Below are 12,393 nucleotides of genomic sequence, written 5' to 3' on the forward strand. Positions count from 1 at the left end.
ATATATATATATATATATATACACACATATATATACGATATACCTTCCTGCTTTTTACAAGATTATATGATAGTTATCATCATTTTTAGGACATGAGATTTTTGTTTCTAAAAATCATCAGGTATCAAAAGAGAGGTTGAGAAATGCTCACATAGACCAGTTTTCTCACTTTAGAGATGAACACAAATGAGAACCAAATGAGCTGAGAAACCCAAGCTCTGACTACTTGTCCAGGGCCCTCTCTAGATTCTTTATACCAGTAATGACAAAGAACCTGAAAATATACTGTGAATATCGCCACCTGCTGGTGGATAGGCTATAGTCACACATGGAGGGGCAGCAGCATGTAATCTGGTGGTTCTTAAACTTGATCGTGCAGGAGAATCAACTGGAGGGCGTGCTGAGATTCAGATTGCCATAAATATCCACCTCTAGAGTTTCTAATTCAGTAGTTCTGGGGTAGGACCCAAGAATTTGCATCTCTGACGAGTTCTTAGGTGATGCTGTTACTGCTGATTCACTGACCACACTGAGAACCACTGTTGAATAAAACCCAGTCATCTGCATTTCCTTCATCTACTTTATGGAGTCCATGAAATATTCCACCTCCTCTTATCCTAAGCTGGTTTTCTCTAGGATAGTTCTGGTTCCTTTTCTTTATTATTACTCAAGTTTAAGGTTGCCTGTATCTTTATTTTGCTAAATGTGGCTTCCTTCCTCAAGTACTCTCTGACATTTTCTCTAAAGAGACTCAATTTTATAGCCTAAGAAAAATGTTAAGATAGACATTCCACTGTGACACCCCCCCCACATCATGTTATAGACTTAAAGCTAAGTAGTTAAGGATGAAATGGTGGTTTAGAATAACTGCCACCCACCAGAACATTCATTGTAAGTTCTGTAGTATCAATATATTTAGCACACTATCTTCATATTATAATTGATGTAATTAAAGGGACAATCCAATATGGCCTAACAGTAAGAGTTACTTTTATTGTGAAGTTAATCTGAATAATATAGGCATCTACCTTCTAAACAGAACCTCTGCTTATTGATTTATTTCAGGATGAATTGATTCTTTCCCTACCTCTTTTTCTTTATTAATATTCTTTTATTTGGGTGTTTTAACTAGGATTATGCTAGCAGTTTTCACAGGTGACATTAGGAGAACCTCTTCATAAGGTTGATCATGTAGAGGAATATTAAAGCTGTTTACCATGAATGATGAAAAAAGTTTTTTATGTGAGAAGACATGGTGAACCAAGGACAGTGTTAAGTTCCAGAGGGCAGTATCTTTTCATGGCATTTAAAACGTTAGCATTTTCTTCTCTCTGATTTTAATTTTTACCTTTTGCTTATTATTCAGATTAGCATATTTTATTGTGGAAAGTGATTAACGTATTTTGTTTGGTGGAAGAAGAATCAGAAATGCAATGGATATTGTTTTTATTGGCTAGTGGCTGGTAATGTCAGATGAGCCAATCATAAAACCTGGAAAAGAAAGAGAAAAAATCTATTATATTTCAGGATTCTGTATTAAAGCATTGTCCCTCTCTTACTGCGACTTACAGTAACGTTTATCTAGACATGAAGTCCATTTCAAACAAACTGTGGAAATACAATCGCTATCGCTACATCATGACCTACCATGAGAAGCTTTGGCTGCCCCCACCTTTCATCCTGCTCAGTCACGTTGGTCTCTTCCTTCGCCGTCTTTGTCATCGTCGAGCTCCAAATGACCAAGAAGAGGGTGATGTTGGATTAAGTAAGTTTCCATTAGTGGCTGGGGCAGGAGGAACAGAGTAAAGAGTGGAGATGCAAAGTTGAAGACACACTGGAGTATTGTCAGTTAAATTCAGGGCATAGGATAGAAGGCTCTGCGAGTTAACTGACAATAGCGCATCAGCTGAGAACCCGGGTCTACGTATAATAAATACATGGATCTCATTGTGTGGTTGTAGTGCCCTTTGCCAAGATTAATTGATACTTTGAAAGAAAAGACTAGGTAGGAACAGAATCTCTGCTTGACTGTGTAAAGGTTTTAAGTCACCTGGAATATGTGTTTTCTCTGCTGACCTGGGAATTCATCAGAATAACTCCTAGAGAGTAGTTACAATGATCCATACGCATTTCCCCATTGTTGAAGATGTAATCCAAATAGGAAGGACTTACAGAAGGCCTTGTGGTCTAAGGGAGATAGATAAGCAAGACTTTCTGATTAATGTATTAACCAGTTCTCTGGTTGTCTAAATCTACGGAGTATGGAGGTGATTCTAAGTGGATGTTTCACATCTTCAGTCTCTCTCTCTCTCTCTCTCTCTCTCTCTCTCTCTCTCTAGCTCTCTCTCCAAAGCTTAAGTCTACATATTTTGAGATTATCCTAGTTCATTTTGCTTAGTCATATCTTGATTGCATCATATGGCGATCATATACTAATTGTCATATGAGGAAAACATTCATTTTTGTGATTACCGTATTTGCCGGCGTATAAGATGATTTTTTGGCGCTGAAAAATATGCCTCCAAGTGGAGGGTCGTCTTATACGCCAGGTACACTTCAGATAGACTGCCCATAGTGCTTGCCCCATGCCATAGTGGCCTCCCGATGCCCGCCCACTTCATTCCACATACCATTCAGGCATCAGCGCTGCTGGGTGTATGCTCGGCTGTTATGCGATTTTGCTGTTATGCGATTTTACCACACTCGCAAAATCACACACAGCCGACCATATAACAAACTCTGTATTTTGAGTGGAAATGTTAGGGGGTCGTCTTATACGCCGAGTCGTCTTATACGCCGGCAAATACGGTATACAGATCTTCTGTAGTTCCTCTCAAGAAATTCCACAATTGATACCAAGCCCATTTCTAGATAATCCCTAGATATAGAGGAAATAGGTAGCATAAATCCATAATCCTTTATCCCAATTTGTAAATCGAAAGTACCTCTGAAAATGGAAAGTCTTTTTTTTTTCATAAGTTGTGGAAAGACTCATTTGGGCAGAAGTGGCTTATGGGACTAATGTGAAGCTATTTATTCTTTTTATCCCATGTGGTGTGAATATTCATCAATTTTGCTGCAGAAATAGTAATGTGTCTGATTATAGGGGACTGCCCTGATCCCAAGTAGGGGTTTTACACCATGTATGGTATATGCACTCTTTTAATCTTTTCTAAAACTAGAAAAAAAATTCTCAATTCTAAAACACATCGGTTCCAGGAGTTTCAGATAAGGAGTTGTGGAGTATTTATACATTTTGGTGAGCCCTTAGGGGGACAGAGGTTACTGCAAGATTGTCAGGGTAATGTGCTTTTGCTCTTGGTAGTTGGCTGTGTGAAATATTTTTCTCCTCTTGAATCACTTTGAAGATTTATTTTTCTTTTCCATTTCTTCCCCAACAAGAGATTCAGTCTTTATAAGAGATTCGGTCTAACTACAACTGAAGTTGATTTATTTTATTTTTATTTTACTTATTTTTGTTTGTTTGTTTTTGTTTTTGAAATTAATTTAAAGGCTTGTAATTATACTGTAAATTTTAGGCTTCTGATAGAGTGTCATCCCAGGCACTGGCTGCAGGAGCATTGCAACTTAATAGTAGAGTGTAAACCACTTGAGAGATACTGGGATTAACTAGGATTTAGCTAGCCAGCTATCCTAGCACCATACCAAAGAGCCTTTCCTGGGCTCACCGTGATCTGGGCTTATAGGATGATTCTGGTATAACACTCAAGTAAATTTTCTGTATTGAGGATCAGGACCTTTACATATGTTGCAGCAGTGCCACCTGGCGGACAGCCCCAAGAATGCGTCATAGGCTATAAGCGGCGCCTGTCACTGGAATTGCTCTGTGGATTGTTTGCTCTCATGGATTCACAGAAAGTTCAAATCATGACACTTGTGAAGTTTCTTGCTCATAGGAGAGTCTTTAATTTAGAGTTGGAGGGATACTGGATTTTTTCAGTATTTGAAAGAGTTTTCCGCACCATAAAATCAGAAAACATTGTGCTCTTGAGTTGTGAACGTATTTTATGGTTGAGTATTGTTTTCTTTTTGCCATGTTTTTCAATTCAAATTAATATTTTTGTCTTTCATGTTATTGGAAAATATTGGAACATTTTTACTTCTAATAAATTCTGGAGAACCCTAATCGTTCCCTCCTCCCCCCCCCCCAGTTTAAGTGAAATTATTGAAGGAAGAAGACTTTCCAATTTTATCCTTTTTGCAACACCATTTTTATGTTTTCCAAGTATTGGAAACTTGCTTAACATACGTATTTTCCTGTTAGTTCAGAGTGAGAGCTAAGACAGTAGCCTGAATGATTGCTGAAGTTTGATAAAAATTGCATTAGCTTCAAAATATCACCAAATGATGTGTCTTTTAATGAGTTTAATTATAATTCTGTCAGGGAAGGTGGGTAGCCTTAATTGGCTATTTATTGGTAATAATATATCTTTTTTTTCCAATAGGAGAGCATAGTGTATGCAAACTCAGTGTAACAAGTTAAAATTTTCTTATACTTGCTGGATTAATTTCAAAAGACTTTGACTTCTAGCTATGATTTTAACCTATAGGTTACTCATTGTCATTTTGAGAGATAAAACAGTTGGCAGGGGGGAAAAAAAGACAATCAATTTTGGGGGAGTCAAAAGTTATATGTGGGTTTTCCACGGAGTGGGGGTCGGTGCCCCTAACCCCCACATTCAAGGGTCAACTGTACAGTGAATTTTTGTTAATGTGTAAAAATATTCTAACCTGTGAAAATATTGAAGAGAAAGTGTCTGTTCCACATGTGCTATCTTCACACTCCTATGCCTGTTTATAGAGCAACTAAGGCAGACCCAGACTGGCGTTTCCAGTTGTTCCTACATAAGACTTCCTCCTTAATACTAAGAATACAGTCTGACAAGGCAGCAACGTTTTATCATACAAGCCCCAACGTATCAAATTTTAACACAAGTGGAAGAAAAGTGACTCATACACTGTATCAGCTTCCTATTACAGGTGAATAATGATTCTTTTTATGTACCATACTTATTTTCACAGAACTCTACCTGAGTAAGGAGGATCTGAAAAAACTTCACGATTTTGAAGAACAGTGTGTGGAAAAATACTTTCATGAGAAGATGGAAGGTCTAAATTGTAGTTGTGAGGAACGAATCCGAGTGACATCAGAAAGGTAAAAGATATATGTATTTTCCATCCTCAAACTGCTACCCAAACCCGATTCTACTAGAACATCTAAAAAGGACTAAGATCGACTTAAAAAATCCAGAGGTTTAGGTTCTCTAAAATGTTTTCAAGTAGCACATAATGTCCAAATAATTAATGCATGTTTATTGAACATCTGCTCTGTTCCAGTCACTATTCTAGTTACTGGAGGTAAATGGTGTATAGGAGACAAGAATCCCTGACTCCATAGGACTTACATTCTAGTGTGTACTTGTGGAGGAGTGAGGGGGTGGGGGGACAAACAAATAAACAAGGAAACATAAAAGTAATATGTAATTTAATATCAGATAGTAAAACAGCAATGAAGAAAAATAAAGTAGCATAAAGGAATGGAAAACGATGGTGGCAAGGGGTCTGCTGGTGTTGGGGGTTGGGTTGAACTGTTTGGGGTAGTCTGGCACAGGAAGGTCGATGTGAGGTGGTTGAGGAGGAGAGACCCAAGGGAGGTGTACCAGGCAGAGACATCAGGTGGCACTGTGCACCTGGCGGAAGGAGCAGCAAATGCAGGCGCCTGAGGCAGCCAGGTTCCTGCGCCCAGGAGCAGCCTGGAGGCCAGGGGGTGGCCAGTGTACTGCGCTTGTTGCATCAGGAGGCATGAAGGTCTCAGGGCCCCTGACCAGCAGTTGTTGGGCAGTGGAGTGGATGGCTGAAGTGGGTGAAGGGTGAAGAGAAGTGGAGAGAACAATTACAGCTTTTGTGAGAAGTTTTTCTGTGAAGGGAAGCAAGGGGCGGGGCGGCATGGGGACACATGAAGGTTCTTTTGTTTTGTTTCATGTGGAGTTAACAAGAGAAATGTGGATGGTCCTGGAAATGGTCCTCCAGCAAGGGAGAACCTGCAGGAGCGGGAGAGAGGAGGTGATCGGCTAACACTAAGGTCTCGTGGAGGGGCTTAATGGAGCAGGAGCCAGGAGAGAATATGGCTAGTCTGCAACGGGGATGCAGCTCGGGTTGGGAAGACGTTCTCACGACAGAGTCACCAGCTGAGGTGCCTGTGGGCATGTGTGATTTTGGGGGATCACTGCAGGGAGGCCATTCAGAGGTTTGAGAAGAGAGGAGAAGATGTGTTGGAGAGAGTGAATATATTGAGAAACTAGTAGGATCAAAGCTATTATGGATGCACTACTAATTGTGGGTACATAGCGGTGTGTTAAAATATGGAGGGCAGTATGTGCTGATAGGCACTTTTTAAAACATAGAGCTGCTCTCTTAACTGGAAGCAAATTGACAGAAGTTAAATGTGTTCCTACATTTTTGACTATACATGGACCTGACTATAAAATGCGATACCTAATTATGTATGTATTTTTCTGATGTCCAAATAGATAGTTAGTGAATCCTTCCATATGGCTCTATTTAAAACTGAATCACATTTAGAACTTTCTAAATGGTTCATTATGGGCATGTTATATTTCTGGACTTGTCTATTGATAACATATTTATGTAAATATGTGTTTAGGTAGCTGATTGAGTTTCAGATCAAATGTTAATATTGAGAAGAAAATTGACTATCAAATAAAGACGTGTGAATCCACAAAATTCTATTTTACTTAACTAGTATCTTTAGGCCAGAGCTCTATGAACTTCCCTTTTCCTCTTCCATACATGCTGCTTTTTTTTTTTTTTAACAGCTATGCTCATGAAGTCCTGTGGGTCAGCATGGTTCTTAGTTTTGTATGAAACATTCCCAGATAAGGGTTTACAGAGGTGGGATGAAGTCCTGCTTCTGCCACTTCCTAGCTGTATGTCCTTGGGAAAATTTACTCTGGGCCTTGGTTTTCTTATCTGTAAAATGGGAGTGAAAACAAACCACCTCTTAAGAGTTGCTGTGAGAATTACATGAGATGATACAGATGAAGTATGTGACAGAGAGCTGGTAGATAGTAAGGCCGCAGTGAAAGTTAGCTACTATTGGGTTGTCAGGAAAGTCATGATGTATTTTGTCTGTTTTTCAAAGGTTGTTTATTTATATAAAGAGCAAAGATCAATCAATGATATGTTGCCCATTTTGTTCGATAACCTTTTGCCATCTTTCAGTGAGCTTCATAATTCCTCGTTCATAGAAGGACCTGTCTTTATTTGCAAAAAACCAAACAAGGTGCTGATTTATAGACTTATCTGAATTGAACATTATACCACGCAAGGAGTTTTGAACAGAGCGAAACAAGTGGAAGTCTGACGGTGCAAGGTCAGGCAAATATGGTGGGTGTGGCAACATATCCCACCCAAGCTCCAATAATTTTTGATGGGTGATCAAATTTGTGTGTGGTCTTGCACTGTCGCTATGGAACACAACTGTTTTGCATTTGACAAGCTCTGGATGTTTCTGGATGATGGATTCGTTCAAACTGTCCAATTGCCGACAGCGCACATTCAAATTGAATGTTTGGTTCCTTGGTAGGAGTTTGAAAAACACAACATCTTTAAAATCCCACCACACTGAGAGCATAACCTTCCTCTGATGAATGTCTGCTTTTGATGTTGTTTGAGGAGAATCATCACGTCGGGACCAAGACCATTTGTACACGACATTATTGTAAACAATCCACTTCTCATCACCAGTTATCAGTCGCTTCAAAAAAGGATCATTTTCCTCATGTTTAATGAGCATATTGCAGATGTTTATACGCACCATCAAATGAACTTCTTTGAGTTCATGCGGAACCCAAATATCGAGCTTGCTTACGTTTCCCAGCTTCTTCAGGTGGTCGTGAACACGTGAATGATGGATGTTCAATGTTTCTGCAATCTTTCGTGTTGTGTGATGTGGGTTTGACTCCATCAATGCCTTTATTTTGTCATCATCAACCTCGTTGGGCCTCCCTGACCGAGGAGCGTCATTGAGATCAAAATCACCAGCGCGGAATTTCATGAACCATTGTTGGCACTGACATTTTTGTACAGCATTGTCACCATAAACTTTATGCAACTTTTCACAAGCTTGACACACGTTCTTCCCTTTATGGAACTAAAACAGCAAAATATGGCAAAAATGCACAGTTGGTATTCCATCTTCAATTTGTAAAATCTCCAAAACTCAACCAAGTCACTCAATTTTTTTTTAGAATAAAGCTAGAACTATCAGCTGTCAAATGACATAGCAATTACATAGATGTGAATGACTCTAGTACTTCCAAAAATGAACTAGTGCCATCTGTTGCAAACATGCGTCATGACTTTTCCGGCAACCCAATAGTATGTAAAAACAGGCTTCCAAAATTTTGAGTATAATTCTTTTTAAATACGAATTCCCTTCCAAACCTTAAGAAAAGGGGAATAGGTAAGTAAGATGGGATCAAGATAACCCCCTCCACTCCTAAGATTATGAACAAGATTGTGGAGCGACCCTTACTTTACACTATAAACTAAGGAAGGATTTTAGATGGTCAGTGATATAGACAGGTTTACCTTCTAGGCAGATTTCTTCAGTGATAGACTGGATTGGAGGAGTCAGAATTGGGAACTAGGGAGACCACCTGAGAGATTGATGCAGAAGATGAAGGAGTCTCAAGGATTGAAAAGAGGGTATCTTGGCTCGTTTGGGTTACTAGAAGAAAATGTCATAGACTGCGTGGCTTATAAGTAGCAGGAAGTTATTGCTCAGTGTTCTGGAGGCCGGAAGTCTATCAGGCTGCCAGTGTGGTCTGGTGAGGGCCCTCTGCAGGATCACAGACTTCTTGTACCCTCACATGGTGGAAGGGCCAGGGAGCCCTGTGGGATCTCTCTTGTAAGAGCACAATCTCATTCACGAGTGGTCCACCCTCCTGACATAATCACCATGAAGACCCTACCTCCTGATGCCATCACATTTGGGCATTAAGATTTCAACATATGGGGCTGGCCGAGTGGCGCGATGGTTAAGAACTGGCTTGGGACGCCAGAGGGCCCCGGTTTGGATCCCACATATGAGGGCCAGTGACACTGCCCTCTACAGCTAAGATGCTGAACAACAGCTCAACCTGGAGCTGGGCTGCCGTGAGTCGCCGGCGACGGCGTAGGCTGCAGTCCCTGTGGCAGTGGGTTGCCATGGACTACCGTATGTAGCCAGCAGCCAGCGTGAGTGGCCAGCAGCCTCAGTGAGCGGCTGTCCAGAAGCCGGCGACTGATCTGCCTCGCCCAGGAAGAGTGCAATGATGGTGCCAACTTGGACCAGTGAAGCAATGTCCTCCACAAATAGACTGAAGAACAAAACGACAGCAACTTGTCTGTTCCTTTTCCCCCAATTCCCCAGAACTGTTCCCAACCCCCCAATTCCCCAATAAAAATCTTAAAAAAAAAAAAGATTTCAACATATGAAATTTGGTAGGACAGAATCATTTAGACCGTAGCAGAGGGGATGAATAAAGACATACTTAGAAAGGACAATTCATGAGGTGAGTTAGGGATTGGATGTGGAGAGGATGGAGTCTGGGATGAGTCTGTGGTCTGTAGTGGAGTAATTAAGTGAAAGGTCACACCACCAAGATGAAGAATGTACAAAAGGCGTGAGAGTGGGTGGGAAGCAACGAGGTTTAGATTTGGTGAGTCTGAGATGCTTGTGGCACATTCAGCCAGAAATGTCTGGGAGACTGGAGATGTGTGAATCTGAAGACCTTTGAGGCAAAGTTTGAATTGAACAAGGAGATTTGGGAGTCATCTGCTTATTATAAAAACAATAAAACTATGACAGAGGAAGTGATTATACCCAGATAGCACGTGCAGTGGAGAAACTCAGTGCGCTGAGGGTATAACCCTGAGAGGTGCCAATACCTGTATAATGGACCAAGGAAGAGAAACTCATGGAGAAGACTAAAATGAGTGGATCAGAGGAGTATAACGAAAACTAGGAAAAGTAGTATTATGAGTCAAGAGAATACAGAGCGAAAACTTGAGACCCAGACATTTACAAACAAGGAATTCAATAATAATAATAATAATAATAATAATAATAATAATAATAATAAGCCTAACAGCATTAATCATCATAGACGATTATATTTCTCTCGAATAGTTTTTTGGAGATTTGAGTAGAGAAAAATTAGAAGGTAGATGTGTGTGTATGTAGCTTCTGAAAAATATGCTAGATGCTCTCAGGGGTCTAGAATTTGATTATGAAGTTCTAATTTAACTTCAAAACATAATCAACATTCCCTGTTGATAGAACTATTTTACCAGCCCTCTTTTATATGATTATTCTTGTTGAGGCCATTTCTGGGGAGTTCACAAATGAGGTATGGGAGGGAGGGAATAATATTTTTCTGAAGTAACTGAGCAGTCATTTGAAGAGGGAGGGAAAGGAGATTAGGAGGATATTTGCACGTTTGCCTACCGTTAAAGAAGAGATCACCTATGTCCTTATAGAATTAAGTGAGTTGTGAAAGTAGAAGAAGAGAACATACTAAGGTTGCTTTATATCTTGCTTTCTCTCTTTGTAACGCCGACTACTTTTTGACCTAGTTGTAAGCTAGCATTTCCCCCTCTGTTCTATGGAGTAAGGCGTTAACTGGGTATTTCTTTATGTTAAGCATGTTTGGGTACGTTGTATTTGGTAAATGTCACATTTTTTAAAGAAGTTCAAACACTTTAACACTAAAGTGCATTGTGACTCAGTAGAGAGTTATAGTTTGAGCAGGTCTTGTTATTATTTGTCTATGAAACCTTATTGAGGAACATTTGTGGCCAAACACTTCCCAGCATGGGAAACATTTATGTAATTCATTTACATAAACTTCACAGGACTCTAGGACCCCTAAAAGAACTTTGCCTGGGTCCCACATGAGTTGCTGAGAGGTGCTGGAGCTCAGTGTCTAATGCTAGTCTCTGGGTCTCAGCCTCACTCTATCACTGACCATAGGACTGACCACGTGACCTACCCTCTTTTCACAAAAAGGTTAATAGTAATGCTTACCTTCTAGGGTTCTCATGTGGATTAAACAAAATAATAATGTAGAGCCTTTGCAAAATGCCTGGCACGTAGTGAGTACTCAGTGAATATTATAATTGTCCTGATGATTATAATTAGACTTGTTATAATCTCATTTTAAAATATCTTCTCCAAAGGCCCACAATAAAACAATTACCATCCTGGTCTTCCTCCACCCACAAACCTTGCACAGGGGAAACTAAAATTGTAAGAATTTATATGATGTGTCAGGATGACTAAAAGGCTAGATTAAATTAATGTAGTTGGTGGTCAAGGAATATGATTAAAGTATGTTTCACAGGACATAATGCTTTAGAAAATAAGTGTCTATAAAAGCAGGAGGACTGGATTTGAGGGTGACCAGGTTATTTGTCTAACAGGTCTTTATTGTAGCGTGTTACCTGTTGCTGTGAATAGTTGCTGATTTCTATTGTATCCATTTGATGTGACTGCTGCTAATGGAACTTAATGAGTCTCCATTACTGCTGTTCAGACTGTACTGTTTTTGAATTAGACGAAACAGTGCACTAGATAGAGAGGCTCTAATTAAGCATATTTGGAAGGGAATATTCATATATTTTGTGTTCTTTCCCTCATCAGCCTTGCCAATTCTAGTTTTGCAGATTCCAGAAGGTCACGAAGCATTTATTAAGCCTCTATTGAGTTATAGAAGTTGAATTCTATAGCAGACACAAGAAAGAGAGGGTTCCACCCACATAGACTATAATAAAAATGGAAAATTCCGCCCTCTTTATTATTTAATTCCTATGTGCAAAACTTCCAGGAAGAAGAAATGGAAGATTTCCATGTGACTTGAGGGGATCTCAAGAGAGGGGATGTCTAACATTGTTTTGGGAAGTGCTTGCTATAGCTGAGTGCTAAACTCATCATGGTATAATTACTGCTTCTCCCAGACCCCAGATAAGACTGGGGATCATTTTTTATTTCTGCATATAGTCATATCAGCCACTAAACTGTTAGTTAGATTCCTTCCATTGCTGTTTTTTTTACTTTATTTCTGTTTATCAAAGATTTTCGTTATTGAGAAATTGGAAAGTATACTATATAATACTTCCTTCAAATAAAAGAATAAAATGGGAAGAAAAGAAACAATGTCATAAAACAGAGCCCCGTGTGAAATTTTGGTCTTTGCACATTTAGACACAGACACAGACACAGACACAGACACAGACACACACACACACACACACACACACACACACACACACAGGGGGTGCCAAAAAAATGTATACACATTTTAAGAG

At 39.7% G+C, this 12,393-nt stretch overlaps 1 protein-coding gene across 3 annotated transcripts in view; it reads left to right on the plus strand.

Moving 5' to 3' along the window:
- TRPM6 (transient receptor potential cation channel subfamily M member 6) overlaps positions 1–12,393 on the plus strand; it is a 158,642-nt gene that overhangs the window by 107,447 nt on the left and 38,802 nt on the right. For all 3 annotated transcript variants that reach the window (XM_019650685.1, XM_019650686.1, XM_019650684.1), the window contains 2 exons: positions 1,572–1,765; positions 5,044–5,176. In XM_019650685.1, coding sequence (XP_019506230.1) covers positions 1,572–1,765; positions 5,044–5,176 — 327 coding nt within the window. The remainder of the gene's footprint in view (positions 1–1,571; positions 1,766–5,043; positions 5,177–12,393) is intronic.

This window comes from Hipposideros armiger, unplaced genomic scaffold (genome assembly GCF_001890085.2).
Source record: "Hipposideros armiger isolate ML-2016 unplaced genomic scaffold, ASM189008v1 scaffold_144, whole genome shotgun sequence".
Lineage (NCBI taxonomy): Eukaryota > Metazoa > Chordata > Mammalia > Chiroptera > Hipposideridae > Hipposideros > Hipposideros armiger.